This window comes from Giraffa tippelskirchi, chromosome 5 (genome assembly GCF_054371585.1).
Source record: "Giraffa tippelskirchi isolate mGirTip1 chromosome 5, T2T-mGirTip1v1.2.pri, whole genome shotgun sequence".
Taxonomy (NCBI): domain Eukaryota; kingdom Metazoa; phylum Chordata; class Mammalia; order Artiodactyla; family Giraffidae; genus Giraffa; species Giraffa tippelskirchi.
The window spans coordinates 111,220,892-111,248,846 of NC_137279.1; the positions used below are offsets into that span (position 1 = coordinate 111,220,892).

The following is a 27,955-nucleotide window of genomic DNA, read 5'->3' on the forward strand; positions in this document are numbered from 1 at the left end:
GAAGGAGGGTCAGGATGGGGAACACATGTACAACCATGGCTGATTCATGTCAATGTATGGCAAAACCACCACAATATTGTAAAGTAATTAGCTTTTAAAATAAGCAATTAAAATTAGCAATTAAAATAAAAAAATAAAAATTAAAAAAAAAAAGTGGCTGTGGGTTCAGGAAGTCTTTTGACAGGCTGTCTGCTGATGGAAGGGGCTGCATCCCTACTCAGTTTGTTGTTTGGCCTGAGGCATCCCAGCACTGGAGCCTAGAGTCTGTTGGATGGGGACAGGTCTTGCTGCTAATGACCCAAGCAAGATGTCTATCTCCAGTCAGAGTTCATGCAGATGAACACCCCCCTCCCCCAATATTTTTACCACCAGTATCTTTGTCCTCAGGATGAGCCACCACTCTCCTCACCTTCCCAGGAGACCCTCAAAGCCCCAACAGATAGGTCTTGCTCAGGCTTCAATGAAGTTACTGCTTTTGCTCCGAGTCTTGGTGTGCATGAGATTTTGTGTGTAGCTTTTAAGAGTGGAGTCTCTATTTCCCCTAGTCCTGTGGAGCTCCTGCCATTAAGCCCCACTGGCCTTGAAAGTCAAAGGCTTTGGAGGCTGTTCTTCTCGATGCCAAGTCTGAGGCTGACATGGAGCTCAGAACTTTCATACCTGTGGAAGAACTTCTGTCGTATTATTCTTCAGTTAGTGAGATCTGATCATATCACAAGTGCACCCCTCCTAGTGTCTCATTGTGGTTACTTCTTTATGTCTTTGGATGCAGGATATTTTTTGGCGGGTTCCAGTCTTCTTTTAATCAATGGTTGTTCAGCAGTGAGTTGTGATTTTGGTGTGCTTATGAGAAGAGGTGAGCTCACAAAGTTTTTTTTACTCTGCCACCTTGTCTAGGAATTGGAAGTGCCCCTAAAACATTTACTCTGCCTTAAGTATCCTCTATATCTAGCAAGCCCAAATACAAAGTCAAGCAAGCTATCCAAATCCTTGATATGTACAGACCAACAATCTCCTATCGCCAGGGTTAGAAGTAGAAAACATAAAACTCATTCCTGGGACTTATAGCTAGAGGGCGGGGATGCACAAGTATAATATTTCAGTAAAGTGAAGCTACTCTACTGAGCACTCAGTTAGGAACCCTTCTGACCCTTCTACATCTTTACACAACAAACCAGCAAGTGGAGAGAGCACCCTCTGTACAATGAGTCTTTATGCAGTCATATAGTAATAATAAGCCCTTTGCCCCTCCCTGTGCCCCATGCTGGCAGACAGGAGGGTCAGACCAATGCAGAAGGACAAGAGCAGCTCTATCCTCAGTCCTGGAGAGTCTGTGGTCAGGAGCAGCATATGAAGGTAGTCACAGCTTTTCAGTTGTAGTACAAGCTTAGGTAGGCCAAATGGTTCCGATGCTTTCTAAAGTCTTTGTCTGTGGACAGCTGCAATGAAAAATACTGTCAAGGTCAGTATTCACTGAGAACTGCCTGCCTCTGGTCTTCCTGGCTGTGTGAAATAGACCCGTATGTTAGAGCTGTTTTAGCCTACCTGAGCCCCAACCACATAGTAACCTAACCTAATGAATCTCTCAACATTGCTCTGTACATCTACTCTTCGTCATCTTTTTCTGGAATATGTTATGGTAGGAATTATTTTCTACTTGGCAAATCATCAAGTATAGCTGGTAAATTTCTTGAAAACAAAGATTAGGGGTTAAATTCTTGAATGTTACCTGTAGGCCCTAGCACAATGATGTTAGTACATTTGGCATTTAATAAACACTTGCAGAATTAATCCAAAGTCCCACCAGGGGGAAAAAGGACACCTCTGGAATTATAAGTGACATGGGCTGAACATTTATTATGCTACAGGTCTGGTGCTATAATATCTCAATCTTTACAACTTTATCAGATCAAGTCTAGTTTATATCCATTTTAAAGGTAAGCAAACTGAGGCTTAGAAAAGTTAGAGGATACATAGCAAACAAATATGGAACTAGTGTTTGAACTCAGGCAGTCTGTTCCTAAAATCCATGTTCTTGCCAGAATGATCCACTGCACCTGGATGATCTAACACTAAGTGATGTGATGGGAAGAGCACTGGCTTAGAAGTCACATGATCTAGATTCTAGCTGAGCAACTTCAACAAGCCATTTAATCCATCTAAGCCTCACTTTGGACTTCCCTGGTAGCACAGCTGGTCAAGAATCTGCCTGCAATGTGGGAGACCTGGGTTTGATTCTTGGGTTGTGAAGATCCCCTGGAGGAGGGCATGGCAACCCACTCCAGTATTCTAGTCTGGAGAATTCCCATGGACAGAAGAGTCTGGCAGGCTACAGTCCATGGGGTTGCAAAGAGTCAGATGTGAAAGTGTTAGTCACTTCAGTCGTGTCTGACTCTTTGTGACCCCATGGTCTGTAGCCCACCAGGTTCCTCTGTCCATGGGATTCTCCAGGTGAGAATACTGGAGTGGGCTGCCATTCCCTTCTCCAAAAATGTTGGATGCAGTTGAGTGACTAAGCACAGCACAGCACAGCACAACCTCAGTTTTCTCCTCAATCATAGAGGATAATTATCTCAGACTACCACAAAGATTATATGAGGACTAAATGAGAAACTGTGACTTTTGTTCAGTCACATACACCTTTAGAAATCTAGTGAAATTGTGTAACTCTCCAAAATTTCCCATATGTACATATTACCCAAAATTGTGCAAGTAATTTCAGGGGACCAAGGATTTCTTGAAGTTTATTCACAGACCCCTGGTTAAGAATCACTGATACATGTGGAAGTATTAGGTAAAGGCTCCACATAAGTCCAATCATATTACCTCAGTTTTCAGGGTTCTTTTCTGTAGACATGGAACCTGAGCCCAGTCTGGAGATCCAAATTTCATTGGCCAGGTGATTTTCTGGGGTGCCTTTTTCTCTGAGTTATATGTGCCAGGGCTAGAAATAAAAATATAAAACATTATGTTGAAGAGTTAGTGACCCACCACAATTCTAGTCTTGAGAATACCCATGGACAGAGGAGCCTAGCTACAGTGCAGGGGGTCACAACGAGTCAGATGTGAAAATGTTAGTCACTTCAGTCGTGTCTGACTCTTTGTGACCCCATGGACTATAGCCTGCCAGGTTCCTCTGTCCGTGGGATTCTCCAGGCAAGAGTACTGGAGTGGGTTGTAGTGACCACAAACTTCATCAGTATTACCTGTGTACCTGAACTAGTCCTAACTCTTTTGGAAAAGGCAACAGACTGATGAATGTCAGGCAATCATAGGGTTCCTTTGCCTGCTAATGTGTTTCTAAATAGGTGTTAGTGTTCAAGATTTTTAGTCCTGACATTCAGTGAGGGTAAAAATCAACTCTAGTTTAGCTATTTCTGCAACCTCACTCTTCTTAACCGAGAGACCAAGAGATCCCAGAAGTGGTGGATGATAACAGAGATTTGCCACAGTGATGCTAATTAGTACCCATGATGTGAAATTTCTCAGCAATAGGGTATTTCGTATTGCCTTTGCGCATATTATTTTGTCTTTTGGTGTAGATGCTTTACTGTGGAAATAAGATGTAGAGTGGACATGGGAAACAAGCTTCATCATCTCCACTTCTTTACTACAACCTTAAGAAAGTTATATTTCCTCTCTGATCCTTGGAATTCTCACCAGTAAAAGAAAGACCTTGACCATGCCCTATAATTTTCAATGGCTTCCTAAAGCACTGAGACCACCTCCCTTTGTCTGTGAGGTTTATGGACTCTAGCCCTTCTTCCTCCTCTGTTCTCATTTCCTCCTTGTCCACTACACTGTAGCCACACTAGCCTTCTTTCTTTTTTCCGCACACCAAATTCCTTCCCAGCTACAGCCTTTGTACTTGCAGTTCCTTTTGCCTGGGAAACTCTTGGCCTAGATCTTCACAGGGTCAGTTCAGTCTTGTCATTGTGCTTTCAGATGAAGCGTCATTTCCCAGAAAGACCAATCCTTGTCAAAGTAGATTCCAGCCATCACTCCATATCATATCATTTTTGTAAAATATATTACTATTTTTATTTATGTATTTATTTTAGGCTGTACTGGGTCTTTGTTGGTTCACAAGCTTTCTCTCTAGGTGCAATGAGCAGGGGCTACTCTCCAGTTGCTGTAGGCGGGCTTCTCATTGCGGCAGAGCCTCTTGCTGTGAAGCATGGGCTCTAGGGAGTGCCGGCTTCACTAGTTGTGGCTCCCAGGCTCTGGAGCACAGGCTCAGTAGTTGTGGCTCATGGGCTTAGTTGCTCCAAGGCACGCCAGATCTTTCAACATCAGGGATCCAACCCGTTTCTCCTGCATTGCCAGGCAGATTCTTTACCACTGAGCCACCAGGGACGCCACCCTATTATATCATCTTGTTGGGTGTTATTCAGCACTCCACCAGGTCACCATACTTCCTAGTGTGCCTATGGCATCCCCAGCTCATGGCTACTGTCTTGGTATAATTATTAATAAGACCCCCTTTAAAGTCTCATAAGTGTCACATGCTGACTAATAAATTATATGGTCACTCTCTTTATCACCACTGATTATTTTCTTGTTTATTTGCTTCTCATCTGTCTGGACTCTAGAACGTAAGCTCCAAGAAATGATGATGGGTGTAATGCAAAATCTTTGGAACCTATACAACTGCTTGGCCCTTTATAAATATTTATTGAATAAATCACTACACTGTACAATTTTATAATTCTAGAGACCTGGAAGGCAAGAGGTTGAATCTTTAAAGATAGATGGTTTCTTATTTAGAGGACATGATTGGGATGTAACCCCTTTTTGTACTTCCTTTCCTATTGCTCTTTGTTGAAGTGCACCAGAAGAAGGGGCGCATACCCAGGATAACAAGGGTCCTTTGAGTATGTCCGAAAGCGAGGCAGCAAGGTATTAAATGGAGCAAAGTTTGATTTCTGTGTTTGCTCCTGAAGATTGACTGTCTGGTACATGCCTGGGTAAGGTGTCACATCCTGTTCCAAGAAAAAGATCAATATGTCAGAGGGTGATGTATATATATGTCAAGACTTCTAACTAGAAAAAACAAAGTCATCCTCCCCCTCTTCATGTATCAGCTACGGTTTAACGATCTCAAGCTATAGAATTAGGCCTACAGTAGGTAGAAAACCAAGATAAGAGTATGGTTCAGCTACCTAAAGGTACCTAATGTTTTGGCTGTAGAAATAAACCTATGGGGGCAGAGAGCCAAGGTAACCTATCGTAGCTACTATCCCCACCATCCCACTATCCCACTCAGATTTTCTTTTGGAGCTAGTATCCCTCTCCCTGAGCTTAAGTGTCAAGAAAATGTCCAACAAGAGATTAAGAGCCTATACTGAAGATTTGAAATCCAATCACACAAAAAGGTTAAGAAGTTAGAACTGGTTTTCTAACTGATAAGATATTGTACTATATATTACATATAATTATATGATGCATATAAACAAAGCTTCCAGTATTTTATCAGCAGGTGTCTCAGGACTGAAGCCCTGCCTTGGTACCATTTCTTCTGAGGATTATTTTCCACTCTCCCAGGACACTCACACACACATTTCCCACATTAGCACCCAAGTTTTCATGTAGACTCCTTAGTAGCTTTTGTCCAGATGACTTTCATCTTGAATTTCAGGACATACTTTAGGTAACCTTCAACTGTGCTCCCCAATGCAAATACATGCAGCAACATGGATCACACTGAAATCTAAGCACATTCAGCCATTTCTAACCTTGTTCTTTGGCTTAAACCTCACAGCTGTTCTGGCTCCAAAACCATATCCTTTTATACTGGTTGGGATCTTAGCGAGGTTGTATGCCAAGTCTTTACTCTTCATGTGTTACGTAGAAAATACACAAAGACAAAACACGCATAGAGAACATTATAGTTACTAAAACAGAGTGATCTCAGAGTATCCCTGAATCTTCTCTGCTCAAGTTGCCCTTTCTTTCTTGATTCCTCTGAATCAAGACCAAACAATTACATAGGTAATACAGGCAACTCTACAAAGAAATGTGGCTGAGTAGGTAGTGAATGACATTTGAATCCAGTGAATCCACTTTTCTGAGCCTCACAGAGCTGAATCGGCTTCATATGGTTTCAGCTGAATCTTTTTATGATTTCATAAACTACCTACCAGCACAGACACAGTAGGTTTGGACTAAGAGGAAATATTTTGTCACCGGCCTTTGTAGGTGTGAATGGTGAAGGAACACTTACTGGGGATGGCATGAGGCCAAGGCTTGCATTTGGTGGGGATGGCAAATGCGAGTAATGGCCCTTTACTTGCTGATATTGGCCCTGACAGCTGGTTGCAGACAGAGGACCAGAGCACTTTCTCATGCTAGGACCCCGAAGGTCACAAATCTCACAGGGCTTTTCTTCCAGGAAACTTGGGTATCCTCAGATAGTCTGGAAACTGACACCCACCTGAGGGAAGGTGAATACTCACGTCTTCTGCTATATAACATCCAGGCCCTCTGTGGGGCACTCCCCTAATAGGGAGAAATTTGTTCCCCAACAAGTTTGGGGGATGGAAGTGAGGAAAGATCTTCCTATGTTGACATGTTCCAAAGGAGTAGTTAACCAGCGTCTCTGGAGAGCGACAAAGAGGAGAAACTCCATATGAAGGAAGGCCCTGTGGTCCAAATGAGGGTTGGGGGCAGGGGCGGTGTGGGGAAAGGTGGCCGAGATCTGAGCAGACTGCATTCTTAACGAAACCGTGACCAATCCAAGGAGACGGGCAAACTACATTTCCCTCCTTTCCCCCTTGGTCTTTCCCAGTCTCCCCATCTTCCTTCTGCCTCTACTCTTGACTCAGCCCTCCTCACCTGCTTTGCTGAAGCACATCGCGCCAGTGCCTCTAGGGCGAGTGATTTGTACCGTGTTGCCTAGGAAACAGGCTGGCCGGCAACCCCAGCTCTGGTGCGCCTGCGTGGCAAGGGGGCCTGCCACGGAGCCACGTTGGGCCACGTTGGGTGGGAACGTGCACCGCTAGGGCCAGGAGCCCAGGAGAGTGTGAACTAACAAAAACAAAATAAGTGTAGGTGTACCAAAGAAATGAGGGATATAAAAAGGCTGAGGAATTACTTCAGATTTGGGCATATTGATGAAGCATGAAAATCTAATGCGACATATGTTCCTAGACTGGATCTTGAGTGAGATAAGAAAGATACGTTGTTGGGAAAGTTATTTAGAGATTTTTTTTTTTCTACTTAGCCAATCACTGAAAAGACACTGAATTATTTAACATATTTTTTATGACTGTGTAAGATATTTATTCAAGTTATTCAACAAATATTTATTAGTGTCCAAATAATGGTAAAGATTTAACCACACTGGACCGTGTGCTACTTAGATCGTTTTGGAGATTCATCTTTGCTTTGTCTCCTAAGAACTTAATTTCCAATGTTTTCTCACTGGAAGCAGAATGATGGGTTTTATCAGCCATCCCATCTCCCCCTGTCTTTTTCTGGAAGCTTTCCCCACCTCGTTTTCTGGACTGTTAGTAGGACAACAATAATGCCAGAATAAAGCTAAACGGGTTGTTAGTTAAACCCTCTAAAGATACGGACTTTCCTTTTACAGAAATAATTTTGTTAGTTTAGTGACAATAGACTACTTGAATCCTAGAAGTGAATTGCTGTCTTGGTGTAATCCAACCTCCTCCCCACCACCAACAGGTGCTGTTGAATTGTGGGAGCTGGATGAGAACAAGCCACTCATTGTCAGCAAGTTTTGCAAGTATGAGGTTTGTTCCAAATTGTTATATTTACATAAACCTTTCTTTCAGTAAGTCAGACACTTAGTGCTTCTGTGCATTCTGAGGAAGCTTTAGAGCATCTAAGGAGAGCCAACAGATGTGGAAGAAGCTGAGAGAATTTATATCCAATCACCCTTTGCAGGGAGTTTCTTAGCGTTAATCTCTGGGTCACACTGAACATTATTAGAATCACTTGTGCAGAAACTGGTTCTGTTTGGATAAAAGGTAAGCAAGCTCTAGTCTCAATTTTGAGTTAAAGTTTCTCTAGAGCATCAGCAACCTATATAGATCAATTTTGAGAAAGTAAAATAAGCAGGAAGGTCTTGGATCCAAAACACATTGTTTTGTTGAGTTCTCCATCAAAAATGGGCATCTATGGAATTTTTCATCTTCATTATATGGTCACAAGACTCATTTAATCCAGAAAGACTCAAGCAGGTACAGAGATGGGGAGAGAAATTTAACTTATTTTAAGTTACAGAAGCATATGACACGTAATCCATGATCCTAAAATCTTTTTTCATCTTGTGTAAGGTTTAATACCCTCCTCAACTTATTGTGGAAAATTTCCTTATCTTGTACATGACATGCCATAGCTTCAATATATAATATATCATCAAAATCCAAAAGATCATCTGATCTCTATTCCTACCCTGCAAATATGTGTTAATATACAATATTTGTTTTTCTCTTTCTAACTTACTTCACTCTAACAGTAAAAGAGTGACAGTCTCTAGGCCCATTCATGTAGCTACAAGTGATGCAATTTCATTCCTTTTAATGGGATATTGGGATTGACATATATACTCTACCATGTGTAAAATAGATAGCTAGTGGGAATCTGCTATATAGTACAGGGAGCTCAGCTTGGTGGTCTGTGATGACCTAGATGGGTGGCATGGGAGGGGTGGAAGAAAAGTCCAAGAGGGAGGGGATATACAAAGGAGCCTGGCAGGCGAGCCTGCATAGCGTCATGCAGAGTCAGACATAAATGAAGCGATTTAGTACAACACAACACATAGCTGATCACTTCGTTGTACAGCAGAAACTAACACAACATCATAAAGCAACTATACTCCAATAAAAAACAAATCAAAGGAAAAATAAATAGAGTTTACACCAACCTTTTAACTTTCTGGTGGGAGCCCAGCCAGTGACACTTGTTGCAAGTTCCCTCAGTAAATATAGTCATATTTCAATATCACCATGATGTTGAGGGTCAGATTCTGGTAAAGCATTTCACTTTGGGAGGCACCATGTTATATGCATTAGGAACTTCAGTTTCAAGCTAAAATTTTCCACCCTGATAGTAACTTTTATCTGGGATCTGGGCTGAAAAGAATGAAACTTGTTTAGATCAGAAAATGTGCTTTACGTGTACAAGCTAAATCAGCTTCAGGTTCTGCCAGATCTTTAACAAGCAATTTGTCTCTCACAGAACCCCTCTGATTCGGTCAGAAACTGCCTGATGTACAGGCCTGTGACCATTATTCAATGTCAACTTGCCTGGCAGAGCTAGCATTAATTCTACCTTTGACCTTGGCACCTGAGATGCAGACTCTGTGCCCAGCACCATCTCTGGGCCCATGGTAGATTCCTCATAGCAAGACCAATTTGGGTTTCATTTGTGTAGTTATTTTTTAAAATTATAGTAAGATGTAATATACAATTTACCATTTTAATCATTTTTAAGTGTGCAATTAGGTGGCATTAAGTATTTTCACATTATTGTGCAACAATCAACACCATCCATCATCCCAAATTGGAACTTTGTAATCATTAAACAATAACTCTCTCCTCCCAGATCTTGGCAACCACCCTTCTACTTTCAGGTTTGTGAGTTTGACTATTCTAGGTACCTCATATGAGTAGAATCATACTGTGTTTGTCCTATGTGTCTGGATTGTCATTTGATTTTATAAGGTGTTGCCTTGCTCCTCAAAGTGTGGGACTAGCAGCATTGGCATCACCTGGAACTTGTGAGAAGGGCAGAATATTCATATCTCTTAAACCATAATTTATACTTTCCCGGTGACTAGTGCCTGTTAAAAGTTGAGAAGCACTGACTTGGATATTCCTTTGAGAATTCTAGCTGGGTCAGGAACCAGGCAGGGAAGTGTCCAGCCATTCACAAGTGAGCCACTCTGATGTGTCAGGAGCTTTTGGGCATTGTGATGTGTGGTAGTGAGCAAGACAGATGTGATCAGCCCAGCCTCCAGCAGCTTAGTCTAGAGAGAAAGAGATAGGATGGAATTACTGTTTTAGTGCTAGCCAAAAGAAATGAAGACTGTTAGAAAATGGAGAGATAGTAGCCAGTAATGAAGAAGTGGTTAATCTTCCCTGATGAAGTGACATTTGGGTTGAGTCCTAAAGGTTGAATGTGGAGTAGCTGATGCTTGGGGCTGAGGAAGAATTCCAGATGGAAGTGGCAGTGTGAACAGAGTCCTGCTGTGGAAGGAGCTCAGAGCTCCCTAGAGAAGGAGGTCACTGCAGCTAGGGTTAAATGGAGGTGGGGGTGCAGGATAAAAGATGAGGCTAGTTGCTGCTGGCAGTGGTGCTATGAGTTACGGTGAGGATCTCAAAATAGTCAAGTAACCTATTCAGTTCAGTTCAGTTCAGCTGCTCAATCGTTTCCGACTCTTTGCAACCACAAGGACTGCAGCACGCCAGGCCTCCCTGTCCATCACCAACTCCCGGAGTTTACCCAAACTCATGTCCATTGAGTCGGTGATCCCATCCAACCATCTCATCCTCTGTCGTCCCCTTGTCCTCCCGCCTTCAGTCTTTCCCAGCATCAGGGTCTTTTCCAAGGAGTTAGTACTTCCTATCAGGTGGCCAAAGTATTGGGGTTTCATCTTCAACATCAGTCCGTCCAATGAACACCCAGGGCTAATCTCCGTTAGGGTAGACTGGTTGGATCTCCTTGCAGCCCAAGGGACTCTCAAAAATCTTCACCAGCACCACAGTTCAAAAGCATCAATTCTTTGCTGCTCAGCTTTCTTCAACGTCCAACTCTGACATCCATACATGACTACTGGAAAAACCATAGCCTTGACTAGACAGATCTTTGTTGGCAAAGTAATGTCTCTGCTTTTTAATATGCTATCTAGGTTGGTCATAGCTTTCCCTCCAAGGAGTGCTGCTGCTAAGTCGCTTCAGTCGTGTCCGACTCTGTGCGACCCCATAGACGGCAGCCCACCAGGCTCCGCCGTCCCTGGGATTCTCCAGGCAAGAACACTGGAGTGGGTTGCCATTTCCTTCTCCAGTGCATGAAAGGGAAAAGTGAAAGTGAAGTTGCTCAGTCGTGTCTGACTCTTAGCGACCCCACAGACTGCAGCCCACCAGGCTCCTCCGTCCATGGGATTCTCCAGGCAAGAGCACTGGAGTGGGGTGCCACTGCCTTCTCCTTCCAAGGAGTAAGAGTCTTTTAATTTGATGACTGCAGTCACCATCTGCAGTGATTTTGGAGCCCCCCAAAAACAAAGTCAGCCACTGTTTCCCCATCTATTTGCCATGAAGTGATGGGACCAGATGCCATGATCTTAGTTTTCTGAATGTTGAGCTTTAAGCCAACTTTTTCACTCTCCTCTTTCACTTTCATCAAGAGGCTCTTTAGTTCTTCTTCACTTTCTGCCATAAGGGTGGTGTCATCTGCATATCTGAGGTTATTGATATGTCTCCCAGCCATCTTGATTCCAGCTTGTGCTTCATCCAGCCCAGCGTTTCTCATGATGTACTCTGCATATAAGTTAAATAAGCAGGGTGACAATATAAAGCCTTGACGTACTCCTTTTCCTATTAGGAACCAGTCTGTTGTTCCATGTCCAGTTCTAACTATTGCTTCCTGACCTGCATACAGGTTTCTCAAAAGGCAGGTCAGATGGTCTGGTATTCCCATCTCTTTCAGAATTTTCCAGTTTATTGTGATCCACACAGTCAAAGGCTTTGGCATAGTCAATAAAGCAGAAATAGATGTTTTTCTGAAACTCTCTTGCTTTTTCAATGATCTAGCCGATGTTAGCAATTTGACCTCTTGTTCTTCTGCCTTTTCTAAATCCAGCTTGAACATCTGGAAGTTCACAGTTGACGTACTGTTGAAGCCTGGCTTGGAGAATTTGAACATTACTTTACTAGCATGTGAGATGAGTGCAGTTGTGTGGTAGTTTGAGCATTCTTTGGCATTGCCTTTCTTTGGGATTGGAATAAAAACTGGCCTTTTCCAGTCCTGTGGCCACTGCTGAGTTTTCCAAATTTGCTGGCATATTGAGTGCAGCACTTTCACAGCATCATCTTTTAGGATTTGAGATAGCTCAACTGGAATTCCATCACCTGTACTAGCTTTGTTCGTAGTGATGCTTCCTAAGGCCCACTTGACTTCACATTCCAGGATGTCTGGCTCTAGGTGAGTCACCTGTTGGGGGTGCTTTTGAAATGGATTTCAGTGCTGGACTTTGGATGAGAAACTGAAAACTTAAAGGATACTAGGTTTTTTTTTGTGTTTTTTTCTTTAATGTGAACCACTAAGGTGTAGGCAGCTGAACTAGGCTTGGTAATTTGGCCAATCCCATCTGGAACTTAAATCTGGAGGCAGAGCTGCAAAAATTCAAGAAATGGGTATCTGACAATGATGAGGAGAGCTCAGTAGCAGTAGTACCAGCGCCATCAGTGGAACTTCCTAACCAAACTTCCCATGGCAGGACTCTGGCAGTATCTTTTATAAATAGCCTTTCTTGCCTCCTGTCTGTGTTTTAAGACGATTCCACAACATGTCCATTGATTCCATATTGCTTTACAGGCTTTCCTTTGAATTTCTGTTTGGATAGATTTAGCCAGAGTTGCTATCTGTTGTTTGCATCCAAACTACCCTGATAATGACTGTCTTGGTCAGTGGAGAAAATGCTGCATGTTCCATAAGGTTGGAAGTGAAGTAGAAACTGTTGTCAGAGTTATGGGAAACTTTCTGCAAGGTCATCACTGTCATCAGGAATAACAGCCCCTCTTTGTTGGTTTCTATTAGGGGTATTTTCTTTCTTGTTCTGACCCTGCTCTGATAACTCCAGCCCCCCCCCGCCCCAATATTCCTTCTGGGGCCCATCCCTTCTGATGTGCTGCCAGAGAGGCTAGTTAGTGTTAGTTTCTCAGTCGTGTCTGACTCTTTGCAACCCCACAGACTGTAACACCATAGACTGTAGCCCACCAAGCTCCCCTGTCGATGGGATTCTCTAGGCAAGAATACTGGAATGGGTTGCCATTTCCTCTTCCAGGGGATCTTAACAACCCAGGGATTAAACCTGGGTATAGCACATTGCAGGAAGATTCTTTACCATCTGAAACACCAGAGAAGGACTTAGTGTAGCAGGTGCAGTTGGCTGTATAACATCTATTCTCCTTCCTCCTCCATCTTTACTGATAGGACTTTGATTTTGTTCATCCACAAGTAGTCATGTCCTTCAGAGAAGAAACATATCAAGAACTTGAGTCCTGGATGATTCTGCTGAACGCCTGAATTAAGCAATGCTGATTAAGCCACCTCTTTCGGATTTCTTGTAATGAATGTTAATAAGTTTTTATTTTAGTTAAATTGTGTCTAGTTGACTTTTCTCAAATTGCCAATATCCGCTGGATCATCAAAAAAGCAAGAGAGTTCCAGAAAAACATCTATTTCTGCTTTATTGACTATGCCAAAGCCTTTGACTGTGTGGATCACAATAAACTGTGGAAAATTCTGAAAGAGATGGGAATACCAGACCATCTGACCTGTCTCTTGAGAAACCTGTATGCAGGTCAGGAAGCAACAGTTAGAACTGGACATGGAACAACAGACTGGTTCCAAATAGGAAAAGGAGTACGTCAAGGCTGTATATTGTCACCCTGCTTGTTTAACTTATATGCAGAGTACATCATGAGAAACGCTGAGCTGGAAGAAACACAGGCTGGAATCAAGATTGCCAGGAGAAATATCAGTAACCTTAGATATGCGGATGACACCACCCTTATGGCAGAAAGTGAAGAAGAACTAAAGAGCCTCTTGATGAAAGTGAAAGAGAGAGTGAAAAAGTTGGCTTAAAGCTCAACATTCAGAAAACTAAGATCATGGCATCTGGTCCCATCACTGCATGGGAAATAGATGGGGAAACAGTGGAAACAGTGTCAGACTTTATTTTTTTGGGCTCCAAAATCACTGCTGATGGTGATTGCAGCCATGAAATTAAAAGACGCTTACTCCTTGGAAGGAAGGTTATGGCCAACCTAGATAGCATATTTAAAAGCAGAAACATTACTTTGCCAACAAAAGTCCGTCTAGTCAAGGCTATGGTTTTTCCAGTGGTCATATATGGATGTGAGAGTTGGATGGTGAAGAAAGCTGAGCGCCGAAGAATTGATGCTTTTGAACTGTGGTGTTGAAGAAGACTTTTGAGAGTCCCTTGGACTGCAAGGAGATCCAATCAATCCATCCTAAAAGAGATCAATCCTGGGTGTTCATTGGAAGGACTGATGTTGAAGCTGAAACTCCAATACTTTGGCCACCTCATGCGAAGAGTTGACTCATTGGAAAAGACCCTAATGCTGGGTAGGATTGGGGGCAGGAGGAGAAGGGGACGACAGAGGATGAGATGGTTGGATGGCATCACCGACTCGATGGGCATGGGTTTGTGTAGACTCCGGGAGTTGGTGATGGACAGAGAGGCCTGGCGTGCTGCAATTCATGGGGTTGCAAAGAGTCGGACACGACTGAGTGACTGAACTGAACTGAACTGAACTGGGTTTTCTATTGCACCTAACAAATGCAAGTAGTTAATAGTGCATGATATTTTTGAGTACTTAGTCTTTAAAGTAAGATTTTTAATAATCTAAACACTCTGTAAGATAATTATCAATATATTAATGTTATAGATGGGAAAACAGGCTCATGAATATTAAGCAACATGATCTAAGTTTATCAGTATATCAGTCAGCATCCTAAGGAAAATAGATAGTATACTCAAGATAATTTGAGGGGGATTTATTTGCAAAGAGACTAACTGTAAAGATTAGTGTTGTAGGGGAACCAAAGGGTTAGTCCATGAAGCCAGGGCTAGAACAGTGGAGCTGGTACAGGGAGAGATTTCTAGAAGCTGGAAGAAGAGAGAGTCAGGTAGAGCAGTCCTCCTTGAGAGGAGAAGTGACCCTTGATAGAGGGATATAGTCACCTTGATGTGACTTCATAGGGAGAGATCAGGGGAGTAAACACCCTGACCTCATTCTCCTCCTTATTCTACCCTTCTTTCAAGCAGAGCCTACTGAGCTATTGGATGTAGTCCAAACAGACTTCCAGGGTCAGAGAGAAAGGTGGAGAAGGATGGGGAGGTAGAGGAACAATTGGAAAATATCTGTTAAGATCCACTCTATTTGCCTCTAGCGTCCTTTCTTGTCTGAAATGCAGGTAAAATTTCTTTTTTTTTTCTTTTTTTAAAAATAAATTTATTTATTTTAGTTGGGGGCTAATTACTTTACAATATTGTAGTGGTTTTTGCCATACATTGACATGAATCAGCCATGGGTTTACATGTGTTCCCCATCCTGAACCCCTCTCCCACCTCCCTCCCCATCCCATCCCTCTGGGTCATCCCATTGCCCCAGCCCTGAGCATTTGTCTCATGCATCGAACCTGGAATGATGTTCTGTTTCACATATGATAATATACATGTTTCAATGCTATTCGCTCAGAACGAACCACCCTCACCTTCTCCCTCAGAGTCCATAACACTGTTCTATGCATCTGTGTCTCTTATTCTGTCTCTCATATAGGGTTGTTGTTAGCCATCTTTCAAATTCCATATATATGCATTAGTATATTGTATTGGTGTTTTTCTTTCTGGCTTACTTCACTCTGTATAGTGGGCTCCAGTTTCATCCATCTTAATAGAACTGATTCAAATGTATTCTTTTTAATGGATGAGTAATATTCCATTGTGTATATGTACCACAGCTTCCTTATCCATTCATCTGCTGATGGACATCTAGGTTGCTTTCATGTCCTGGCTATTATAAACAGTGCTGCGATGAACATTGGGGTACACGTGTCTCTTTCAATTCTGGTTTCCTCAGTGTGTATGCCCAGCAGTGGGATTGCTGGGTCGTATGGCAGTTCTATTCCCAGTTTTTTAAGGAGTCTCCACACTGTTCTCCATAGTGGCTCTACTAGTTTGCATTCCCACCAACAGTGTAAGAGGGTTCCCTTTTCTCCACACCCTCTCCAGCATTTATTGCTTGTAGACTTTTGGATAGCAGCCATTCTGACTAGCGTGAAATGATACCTCATTGTGGTTTTGATTTGCATTTCTCTGATAATGAGTGATGTTGAGCATCTTTTCATGTGTTTGTTAGCCATCTGTATGTCTTCTTTGGAGAAATGTCTGTTTAGTTCTTTGGCCCATTTTTTGATTGGGTCATTTATTTTTCTGGAATTGAGCTGCAGGAGTTGCTTGTATATTTTTGAGATTAATTGTCTGTTGCTCCGTTTGCTATTATTTTCTCCCATTCTGAAGGCTGTCCTTCCACCTTGCTTATAGTTTCCTTTGTTGTGCAAAAGCTTTTAATTTTAATTAGGTCCCATTTGTTTATTTTTGCTTTTATTTCCAATATTCTGGGAGGTGGGTCATGGAGGATCCTGCTGTGATTTATGTCGGAGAGTGTTTTGCCTATGTTTTCCTCTAGGAGTTTTATAGTTTCTGGTCTTACGTTTCGATCTTTAATCCATTTTGAGTTTATTTTTGTGTATGGTGTTAGAAAGTGTTCTAGTTTCATTCTTTTACAGGTGGTTGACCACTTTTCCCAGCACCACTTGTTAAAGAGATTGTCTTTTCTCCACTGTATATTCTTGCCTCCTTTGTTGAAGATAAGGTGTCCATAGGTGCTTGGATTTATCTCTGGGCTTTCTATTTTGTTCCATTGATCTATATTTCTATCTTTGTGCCAGTACCATACTGTCTTGATGACTGTGGCTTTGTAGTAGAGCCTGAAGTCAGGCAGGTTGATTCCTCCAGTTCCAGTCTTCTTTCTCAAGATTGCTTTGGCTATTCGAGGTTTTTTATGTTTCCATACAAATTGTGAAATTGTTTGTTCTAGTTCTGTGAAAAATACCATTGGTAACTTGATAGGGATTGCATTGAATCTATAGATTGCTTTGGGTAGTATACTCATTTTCACTATATTAATTCTTCCAATCCATGAACACGGTATATTTCTCCATCTATTTGTGTCCTCTTTGATTTCTTTCATCAGTGTTTTATAGTTTTCTACATATAAGTCTTTTGTTTCTTTAGGTAGATATATTCCTAAGTATTTTATTCTTTTTGTTGCAATGGTGAATGGTATTGTTTCCTTAATTTCTTTTTCTGTTTTCTCATTACTGGTGTATAGGAATGCAAGGGATTTCTGTGTGTTAATTTTATATCCTGTAGCCATCAGCAGATAAAGTAGCAGGAAGGAAATGGGAAGGTAGAAACAAGTAATGTAAAATACACCAGTTACAACCCCTGCTTCTGTAACAATGCCATTTGCCTCTTTCTAAATAACCTCAGATATGCAGATGACACCACCCTTATGGCAGAAAGTGAATAGGAACTAAAAAGCCTCTTGATGAAAGTGAGAGAGGAGAGTGAAAAAGTTGACTTAAAGCTCAACATTCAGAAAACTAAAATCATGGCATCTGGTCCCATCACTTCATGGAAAATAGATGGAGAAACAGTGGAAACAGTGTCAGACTTTATTTTTGGGGGCTCCAAAATCACTGCAGATGGTGATTGCAGCCATGAAATTAAAAGACTCTTACTCCTTGGAAGGAAAGTTATGACCAACCTAGATAGCATATTAAAAAGCAGAGACATTACTTTGCCAACAAAGATCTGTCTAGTCAAGGCTATGGTTTTTCCAGTAGTCATGTATGGATGTGAGAGTTGGACTATAAAGAAAGCTGAGCACCAAAGAATTGATGCTTTTGAACTGTGGTGTTGGAGAAGACTCTTGAGAGTCCCTTGGACTACAAGGAGATTGAACCAGTCCATCCTAAAGGAGATCAATCCTGGGTGTTCATTGGAAGTACTGATGTTGAAGCTGAAACTCCAATATTTTGGCCACCTCATGCAAAGAGTTGACTCACTGGAAAAGACCCTGATGCTGGGAAGGATTGGGGGCAGGAGGAGAAGGGGACGACAGAGGATGAGATGGCTGCATGGCATCACCAACTCGATGGACATGGGTTTGGGTGGACTCAGGGAGTTGGTGATGGACAGGGAGGCCTGGCGTGCTGCGATTCATGGGGTCGCAAAGAGTCGGACACGACTGAGCAACTGTACTGAACTGAACTGAAGCATCTTGGACCTGGATGTCTATTTCCTTCCCCAGATTAGGAAGTCTTCAGTTGCTATTTCTTCAAATAATTTTATGTCCCTTTATCTTCTACTTCTGGGACTGTATAATGGGAATGCTGTTCTACTTGATATTGTACCGAAGGTTCCTTAAATTATCTTCACTTTTTAAAATTCTTTGTTCAATCTGCTGCTCTGTGTCAGTGAGTTCCATTACTTTGTCTTTTGGCTCACTGATTTTTCTACCTCTTCCAATCTGTGTTGAACACCTGTAGGGTATTTTGCAGTTCAGTTATAACTTCTGTTGAGTTTTTTTTTTTTTTAATATTTTCTAGCTATTTGTTGATGTTGTCATTGTTTTCTTACCTCTCCTCCCAAGTTCAGTATCTTTATGATCATTTTGTTGAACTCTTTATCAGGGAGATTGGTTATCTCCATTTCATTTCATTCTTTTTCTGAGATTTTGTCTTCTTCTCTTGACTGGAACATGTCTCCTCAGTTTTTCCTAATTCTCCGTGTTTGTTTTGATGCATTAGGTAAAGCAGCTACGTCTCCCAGTCTTGATGCGTGGCTTTATGTGGGAGATATCCTGTGGGGTTCAGGCGCACTATCCTACCTGGCCACCAGAGCAATGTGCACTAGCCATGTGACCTATGTGGGCTGTGTGTGTCCTCCTGCTTTGGTGGGGTCACAGCTATGATGACAGCACACTGGTATGCAGGTCTGGCCCTGCAGAATGCCTCTGGGGTCTCACCACAGTGGCTGCTGAATGCTGGTGGTCAGTGGTAGGTCTTGGAATGCCATGGTGGCTGCCAGTAACTAGTAGGTGAGCAGGCCCCAAGATGGCTGTGAGACTCATCTATGGTGGCTTCTGGGGGCTTGTGGGCAGGGCTGCCCCTCTAATGGCTGCAAGGTCTGTTTTCATTGGATGCCAGGTGCTGGGAGATAGGGCTAAATCTCAGAACCCACCAGTGCCCAGCAAGGTTATTTCCTGGCTAACTGTGAGGTGCTGCTGAGGCACAGGGGGAGGCAGGACTCTTGGCCATGTGCACCCACAGGTTAGATGGAGATTTCCAATATGATGCCACCAGTGCCATTATTAGTAAGGTGGCCTGAGGTGGCAAAAAGGTCTCCTACTAGGGTTTCAGTGCCCAGGGATCATCCCACAGTTCCTTACTCTCTAGCAGCTGCTTCAGGATTAGTGAGTGGGGCTCTTTCATCTATCTTCCATGTACTTTTCAATCTGGTGATTTTATATAGGTTTTTGATCAAGTGAAACTGGGCCCTTTAAAAATGAGTTTTCTTTCCCCTGTAGTTCTATAGTTTTCCTGGGAGTATTACATATTGGTTTTCAAACTAGTTTTTTTTTTGTGGGGGGGAAGGAGGAGAGGGGTGTTTTATCTCCTGAGAAGCAGCTTTGGGATGGCTTGCATGATGTGGAACTTGAAACTTTCATTCCTTAGGGAAAATAACTATCTCTCTTTTTTTAAAAAAGATTTATTGGAGTATAGTTGATTTACAATGTCATGTTAATTTCAGGTAACTGTACCTTCGTTATACTTTTCAACTGTGGATTACTGTGGCTGGAGTGTGGTTTTTCCTTGGAGTGACTGTATATCTGTTTCTTCTACCCATCTCAATGCTGTCTTTTTTACCCTTTGTTGAGAACACTATTCATCTGGTTTTCACGTCCTTTTCAGGGGATTTTTTTTTTTATATGGTTGTAGATTTGCTGTGCCTATGAAAGGAGTCAGTTCAGAGTCTTCCTACACTTCCATCTTGAATCTTCTTTTCAAATAAAGTTTTGAATCAGGAAGAAGGAATTTCACTATGTCATTCATTCAACAAGTGTTGTGTGCTTTCTGTGATCGAGACACACGGGATACAGAGCAGTGAGCAAGACAAACGTGATTCCTGCTCTTGGGATTACAGCATAGTGGAGAATATGGATCTAAATAAATAAATAAATGTCAATCGTGGTAAGAGCAATGGTAGCAGCAAAATTAGATGCTCAGGGGAGTCTTCTCAGGGAAGTGACATTTGAGCAGCAATATGAAGTAAAAGGAACCAGGAATACAAAGGATGGGAAGAATTTTCTAAGGATGTGGTAACAGCATTTGCAAAGACCTAGAGGCAGGAAAGACAGCCTAGCTATACACAAATGCTGAGAATAGAGCTTTAAGAGGGATGGTGAAGTCACAATAGGGAGGACAGCTCCTAGATCCTCTGCCAGGAATTCCTGGGCTTTTTCTGTAGAATTGTCATTAAATGAGACTTAGATTCAAGGACTCCATGTTTGCATCAATTTATTCCAAGTTATACCTTACCAGACTCTATCCCTAAATTTCAGGAGCTATTTTCAGAAATAGGGAATTGTTATGGGCTGGAAACAATCTTAAGAGGTATTCACCATAAGGAATAGATAATGAAGACAACCACTAAAATCCGCCCTCTTTTCTCTCTCCAGGAAATGCTACAGGCTTTTGAAGAAGAGGCTGAAGAAACAGGAAAACTCAGACTGCTGATCACAGCAGCTGTGTCTGCTGGCAAAGAGACCATTGATGCAGGATATGAAATTGCAGAGATTGAAAAGTGAGTGTGATGAACCTCCCAAGGCCTCCACATCCCAGAGCAGAGATTCCCTAAACATTTTAGTAGAAAGCATTCCCAGTAGTTATGTAAACATAATGTTGAGAAGGTTGGTACCATCAATTGCCAAAAATGTTTGAATATTTAGTGGTTCTGGGATAAGGTGGTGATCCCTTTATATTGTCATTATGGTAGGCTTTAGGGGAAAGAGAAATAAGATTTAAGACCTTGGAAAATCTTTATATGTAACAGCAATTTTCACTGACAGTTTCTTTTGAAAAGCTGTAAAATCTAGAAAGCTATTATTGACAAAACAATAGGAGAGCTTTCCACCTGCAGTTCCCATAATCCTAGAGACACGTGTTTCTGAGACACATACTCTAACAACTATATTTCCTTATCTTCTGCTCTGGGTTTGCCCTTAATCTTTCAAGGAAGTAAAGGAGACTTTCTGTCTAGCCCCACAGGAGTCACAGAAGATAACCAGGAGATACCTAGGAAGCCATAGGGAAATAGGGATGGGATCTTAATGGGATCAGATGGATATCTACTTGACATCATGAATTTCCACTGCTATCATTTCTTGCTCTTAAGTTGTCTATTAAAAAATGCTCCCGTATCATGATTGCTCAAATTCTCTTGTTCTAGGCTTCTTGATTTCATAAGAGTGATGACATATGATTTCCATCGTGGCTGGGACCCATGTACAGGACACAGCAGTCCTCTGCACATAGGATCCAAGGATCAAGGCAACATGTGTTATTTCAACTGTGTAAGGAAGAAAAACCTCTAATCATATGCAGAAGAAAGACAGGGAAGAGATTAGGAGTGTTGGTTGCTGGAAAACAGGCTTTCTCTTTGTGGGACAATTAGCTAGACTTTTTCATCATGTGGGACAAACACTGGTGAGGAATAATGTCTGTGTTGGTCCTGCAGGAATATGCCATGAAGTACTGGAGAGACAATGGGGTCCCTTCAGAGAAGCTCATCATGGGGTTCCCCGCCTATGGGGGGACCTTCCAGCTCAGCACTTCTGACACCTCAGTTTGTGCCCCAGTCTCTGGAGCAGGGTCATCTGGTCCTTACACACATGAGGCTGGCTTCTGGGCTTACTATGAGGTAACCACCATGGCTAATTCAGGCTAAAATGCCCTGGAGAAAATTCTTCCACTCTCCAAGTCATCTTGCTATCCTTATGTTCTTGAGATCCTATACCCTGGCTCCTCATAGCTCTGAGCATATAGCCTGTAGAAAGGCATGTTGATGGCTGAGGAACATTTTTCATTTAAAAAAAAATCAATGTGAATTTCCTTTTGGGTTTAGAAGTATATGGAACCATCTTTTCTATAGCTCAAAGCTATACTGAATTCTATTGCAACCATGTAAATAGATAGAGAAGGATTTCGATAATTTAGCTCAGGGATGGCAAATAATTGGATCTTCTTTCAAATCTGATTTGATTGCATTTACTCAAATCTGAAGCTCTAATACTTGGGCCACCTGGTGTGAAGAGCCACCTTATTGGAAAAGACCTTGATGATGGTAAGATTGAAGACAAAATGAGAAGAGGGCTGGAGAGGATATGATGGTTTAGATAGTCTCACTGACTAAATGGATATGAATTTGAGCAGACTCCAGGAGATAGTGGAGGACAGAGGAGCCTGGCATGCTGCAGGCCATGGGATTGCAAAGAGTCGGACATGACTAAGTGATTAAACAACAACAACTACTCAAATCTTGTGTTAAAAATTCAGACCAATAGGAGAATAGTTAGCAGTTTTTGCCAGAGACTCAAGTGTTTTCAGAAGAATGACCTTAGCACTCATGGTCATGCTTACCATTTCTCAACTAAACTGTGGTTTTAGAATTGGAATTTCACTTCTTTGTACCTGATTTCATAGAAATTTGTATCTTTGTTTTATGATACAAAGTTACTTTCTAGATAAATATGTAAAATTAATGTAGGCATTTCACAATGCAACTTTTTCTATCCCTCTTCCATTTCTTACTATTTTTCCCCTCCTTCCTCCTGCAATACATGACATAATCTGTGACATGCTCAACATTGCCTTCTTCCTTCACTTCATAGATCTGTACATTCCTAAGTGAAGCCACAAATGCCTGGATTGAGGACCAAAAAGTTTCATATGCTTATAAAGACACTGAGTGGGTTGGCTATATTAAGAGCTACAAATATAAGGTATGAACAGTGTAAAAAAAATGCAATTCTAGCTTCAAATCCTAAGTTCATCATGAGCCCATTTTACTAAGATCTGTGGCTTCAAAGTTATAAATATGTACAAAATAGAATAAATCAACCTCATTGTGATTTACCTTTTCCTCAAGACAGAGCAAATGATATGATTAAATACAGATTTAGTGATCCAGTGTACAGCATATACTACTATACACTAACATATAGTATAATATTCTAATGTGGTTAAAATTTATTTCCCCAATTTTTGTCCAGAATTAATCTATACTAACTCTGTGAAATAGTTATAAGCCAGGCTTAGGACGAACATTTTCATGGACAATAATGAAAATATCCTTTACATTGTTACCTAAATGCTTTACAACCATTACCTAACTTGATTCTACACAATCCAGTGAAGTAAGAAATAGCCTCTCCAGTTTATAGATGTGTACACTGAGGTTCATAGATGCTGTGACTAACCCAAGGTTTCATAGCTGGAAAATGCAAAGGCAGTAATTGAACATGTTGTCTGGCTCAGAGTCTAGGCTCTTTCCATAACACTGCTCTGTCAGTGCATCTTTATTGAATCCTGGTCAGGAGAAGGTGGTCAGAATGGAGGAGAAATAGAGCTGTATGGTGCAATGGTTAAGAGTCTAGACTTAGGTGTCAGATATACCTGGTCCTCAAGCCCCAAAAGACAGGATGAGTTCCCACAAACCTGTGAAAGAATAAGATCTACCTAGTAGTTCCTGTAAAGATTAAGCAAGTAATGAAAGCTAAAATGAAATATAGCTTAGCCTAGAATACTAGTATTAGTTTAATAGTATATTAAATTAGCTATATATATATATATAAGCTATATTTTTTACTATATATATTAGCTAATTTAATATACTATTAATATACTATAACATACTATTATATTAATTAATACTATTAATATACTATATGTATATATATATACACCTAAGAATTTATTAACTGGAGGAAGAAAACAAGAATGGAGCTGAGTTAACCCATGAAACCTTGAATTCACAAAGCGCATATCACATCCTTTCATGAAAGAAATATCGACAGGGTTTAAATCCACTTGCATTTTTCTCCCTAATATCACCTTGTCGCCCTGTACTTCACTGTTTGTTGTGTAGATGCCATTTGATTTTGGTTGCCAAGTGCTCTCTTCATCCACAGGTTGACTTTCTTAAGAACAATTCTGGTGGGGCCATGGTTTGGGCCATCGACCTGGATGATTTCTTAGGCTCCTTCTGCAATGAGGGCAAATATCCACTCATACGCAAGCTGCAGTCACTCTTGGGCCTGTCCTCAGGTGGGTCACTACTGAGTTTGCCATTGTTCTAAAGATGATGCACGTCAAGCTGCAAGAATGGCAACTGCAGAGGGACAAGAGTGCATGAGGCAGCCACAGAGCATCTAGACCCTCACGTGTGAAAAAGGGACAGGTTTATAGGAAGAAGCTTTTTAGAAATCCATTCTTCAATCAAAGAAGCCAGTCTAAGTTCAGTAGCTATGTGGTAAGGATTTGAATATACCTTATACCTCAGAGATGGGCTTTTCTTCTCAGGAAAACTTTGTCTGGGAGGAAGAATCAAATACCTTCAAAGTGAGTCTGATGCATGTGCTAATATTTTCTCTAAAGTAAACTGCATCTCTCTCAGTTCTGTGCACCATATCCTAACTTAGAAATAGGCAGGCTGGCTTAGCCACTTCCCACCTGCCTTAAAGGCAGATATTGTCTTTGGCCGCTAGCGGTGAGGGTTGGAGGTAGGTCTTGAAGAAGAACAGGGATAAAGACTCACATTGCTGACTCAGTAGTGTGTGACTTTGTATGTTCCTTGGTTAAGCATCTCTGGAGAAAGCCTAAAGGTGGAGATAGAGGTAAAGAAGTGAAAGATATAGGGTTCCCTATGTCTCTGCTTTCAGGAAATTCACAGAATCATTGTTTGTTTGTTTGTTTTAACTGTAAAACCTGTTAAAAGGTAATTACAAAAAGATGGGCTCAGGACTTCCCTGGTGGTCCAGTGGTTAAGAATCTGCCTGCCAATCCAGGGAACACAGGTTTAATCCCCAGTCTGGGAAGATCCCACATGGCTGCAGGGCAACTAAGCTAAGCCCATGTGCCACAACTACTGAAAGCCACACACTTTACAACCTGTGCCCTGCAACAAGAGAAGCCCGCGCGATGAGAAGACAGGGCAGCACAACCAGAGAGCAGCCCCGCTCGCCACAACTAGAGAAAACCTACACACAACGACACAGACTCGGTACAGCCTAAAGAAACAAAGAAATAAAATTAATTTTCAAAAAAGATGGGCTCAAATGATAGAGTGAGGGAGTAAGAGGCAGCAAATTGTAGTGGTGGAGAGTGTTCTAGCAATAGAGTAAAATGAAAAATAGAATGTCTGAATTGCCAGAGGGAGAAAAAAACAGGGAAAGGGCAAAGCTGAAAGGAAACAAGCAAAAAATAAAGCCTAAGAAACAAAACATAACAAGATGACAAAAAATCAAAATATAGCACTTAAGGTTAACAAGATGACAAAATGCAGGTGTATTACTTATGACAGAAAAATGGACAGATAAGCCTCCCCTGCTAACACAAGTGTTAATTAGCCTCCCACATAAAATCCTTGATCCAGTCACTGTAGGGCTGTGTTCACTCCCCCTGAGTGGAAACAGAGTAGAAGCCAAGGACTGCTTGGACCACTGCTAGGACTCCAGTGGCCCTGTTCGCCCTTCCTCCTTGCTTGGACATCTGTCTCCTTGTAACATTCTTCCCAGCCACAGCTTGGAAGTCTCATGTGGCTCAAGTTCTTGGAGAACAAAGCCAATATAGGAGGAGTCTAGAGTTGTTGCTTCTAGGCTCAAAGATAGCTTATGATGATGCTCTGAAGTGATATTCTTGTTCTTCTAAAATGCACTCCATCAGCCACCAAGACTTGGTGTCATCAACAAGTGACACCCAGAAGTGAAGGTTTCTGTGCCAATATTGGCAGAGACAGTGGCAGTGGTGGAGAAGCTGGTGGTGATGGAGAAAGTGGTGGAGAAGGTGGTAGTGACGGGGGCAGTGAAGGAGACAAAGGTTTCTGCACTGGTAAAGCAGATGGCATTTATAGCGATCCTGAAGACAACACCAAGCTCTACCAGTGTGCAGGAGGCAGGACCTGCTACTTCCAGTGTAACCAAGGTCTGGTGTTCGACCAAACCTGCACATGTTGTAACTGGCCTTCAATTTAAAATGTTGGAAGAAGTCTATTTTGTTTCAGATTTTCTCATGCTGCACGTCAAACTCCGTCTTCCTATACTCCATGTTGTCTATGTATTGTATCATTCTATCTATCAATTTGGAAGCCCTACCTTACTAAAACAGCATTATGATTAGGTTTTACTCCATTATAACTTAAAACAACTATAAACACTTTGAACCAAATCCATATGTAAAATAAATACGACACTGCATGTTTTATTTTTTATAATTGTTTGTATTTTTTCTTACATACTTGTATATATAGCTCAGCATTTCAAGTGACCCTGAAGGTTAATGGAAGTTATTTTTATTGAAGATAAAATTTTACTTTTTATCAAATCAGACTACTGTTTTAGAAAGGGGAGTTTCTTCCCTGGCAAAAGCCTTGAGAGTGTGAACCAAACAACAGTGTGAAAAAATTCTCTCACTCTTGTCAACACCTCCAAAGAAGGGGCCCAAGACCCTGTGTCAGAAAAATAACAAATGCTAAATTACCACCTCTGAAAAAAAGCTGCATGTGTATGGATCCAAAGGAGAAAAGAAAGGGATGTGTGTGAGAGAGGTGAGAAAGGTTAATCTTGACTAATTTCAAGTCATAAAAATACTTTTAACATGATAATAAAAATCTTTAAATCATCAGATTAAATGGAGTAAATGTTTTTAGATTGAGGTATCTAGCATTATCTTAATATTTTAAGTTGATTTCCAGTGAATTTCCACTATTTTCTCCAGAGGATCTTGTCTCTGAAAGAATTAGGCCTCTCAGCATAATTTAGTAGACTTCACCTTCCAGTGCCTCCTTCACCAGCTAACACTTACCATGGGATGGCCTTGAAGAGCACAGCAGGCTATAGTTTTTTGAGGCACTAACAGCATCTCACTCTTTGTTATCCAGACACATGAAGTCTTGACACCAGCCAGATAATTACTAAGACTTGGCTAAGTAGGGGACTACCCTGGTAGTCTGGTGGTTAAGAATCCACCTTGCAATGCAGGGCACATGGGTTCAATCCCTGGTAGAGAAACTAAGATCTGTGTGAGTAACTCACATGTTATCCTGTGAGTAACATGCTGTGAGTAACTAAGCTTGTGTGCCGCAACTACGGAGCCTGCATACTCTGGAGCCCATGTGCCACAACTAGAGAGGCCAAGTTCCACAACTACTGAAGCCCACATTCTCTGGAGCCCACACGCTGCAACTACTGAGCCCACATGCCACAATTAGAGAGTCCGTGCACTGCAAAGAAAGATCCTGCATGACACAATGAAGACCCTCTGTGCCACAACTAGGGCCCAACACAGCCAAATAAATAAATAAATAAGAAGGTTAAGTAGGCATAGAAGGACCTTCCCAATACAAGAAGCTGCTGCTGCTGCTGCTAAGTCGCTTCAGTCGTGTCTGACTCTGTGCGACCCCACAGACGGCAGCCCACCAGGCTCCCCTGTCCCTGGGACTCTCCAGGCAAGAATACTGGAGTGGGTTGCCATTTCCTTCTCCATTGCATGAAAGTGAAAAGTGAAAGTGAAGACTACACTTAATGCCCATTCTGAAGAAATCATACTTGAGTTATTAAGGTTTGTGTTGGAAGTAAAAAGCCTGTCTTCCAGGCAATGTCTGGACTTCCCAGGTGGCTCAGTGGTAAAGAATCCACCTGCCAACATAGGAGATGTAGGTTCGATCCCTGGGTGGGAAGGTCACCTGGAGAAGGAAATGGCAACCCATTCCAGTATTCTTGCCTGGAAAATTCCATGGACAGAGGATCCTAGTGGGCTACAATCCATGAGACCGCAAAGA

General features: G+C 41.8%; 2 protein-coding genes across 4 annotated transcripts; one reads left to right on the plus strand and one right to left on the minus strand.

The window, feature by feature from the left end:
- Positions 1 to 1,192: 1,192 nt before the first annotated feature.
- On the minus strand, positions 1,193 to 6,889 carry LOC145507006 (ciliary microtubule-associated protein 3). 3 transcript variants are annotated; one of them, XM_081492741.1, is made up of 6 exons: positions 6,832 to 6,889; positions 6,453 to 6,595; positions 5,733 to 5,831; positions 4,849 to 4,979; positions 2,824 to 2,941; positions 1,193 to 1,436 (listed from the first exon to the last, which is right to left on the minus strand). In XM_081492741.1, exons 1-6 carry the CDS (start codon positions 6,848 to 6,850, stop codon positions 1,368 to 1,370), a joined length of 579 nt encoding a protein of 192 aa, XP_081348867.1. In that variant the 5' UTR covers positions 6,851 to 6,889; the 3' UTR covers positions 1,193 to 1,367. The 3 variants fall into 3 exon arrangements, with proteins under 3 accessions (XP_081348867.1, XP_081348868.1, XP_081348869.1); XM_081492742.1 differs by having other exon boundaries at positions 5,733 to 5,824; positions 6,449 to 6,595; XM_081492743.1 differs by lacking the exon at positions 5,733 to 5,831.
- LOC145507003 (acidic mammalian chitinase-like) lies at positions 1,267 to 26,389 on the plus strand. The gene is made up of 8 exons (XM_081492737.1): positions 1,267 to 1,353; positions 7,684 to 7,751; positions 20,580 to 20,704; positions 21,350 to 21,473; positions 21,638 to 21,820; positions 22,791 to 22,901; positions 24,090 to 24,225; positions 24,966 to 26,389. The coding sequence occupies exons 3-8, from the start codon at positions 20,583 to 20,585 to the stop codon at positions 25,025 to 25,027; spliced, it is 738 nt and encodes a 245-aa protein (XP_081348863.1). The 5' UTR covers positions 1,267 to 1,353; positions 7,684 to 7,751; positions 20,580 to 20,582; the 3' UTR covers positions 25,028 to 26,389.
- The last annotated feature ends 1,566 nt before the right edge of the window (positions 26,390 to 27,955 follow it).

Excerpts from the sequence above, each read along its gene's own strand:
- LOC145507006 (XM_081492741.1), bottom strand. Across the intron at positions 5,832-6,452 it reads GATGTTATATAGCAGAAGAC|AGTAAAGACTTGGCATACAA; the intron begins GTGAGTATTCAC and ends TAACACATGAAG. Across the intron at positions 2,942-4,848 it reads AAGGACCCTTGTTATCCTGG|CCCTGGCACATATAACTCAG; the intron begins GTATGCGCCCCT and ends TTTTATTTCTAG.
- LOC145507003 (XM_081492737.1), top strand. The coding sequence starts at position 20,583 with ATGCTACAGGCTTTTGAAGAAGAGGCTGAAGAAACAGGAAAACTCAGA. Across the intron at positions 20,705-21,349 it reads GAAATTGCAGAGATTGAAAA|GCTTCTTGATTTCATAAGAG; the intron begins GTGAGTGTGATG and ends CTCTTGTTCTAG. Across the intron at positions 24,226-24,965 it reads ACTCTTGGGCCTGTCCTCAG|GGAACACAGGTTTAATCCCC; the intron begins GTGGGTCACTAC and ends CTGCCAATCCAG.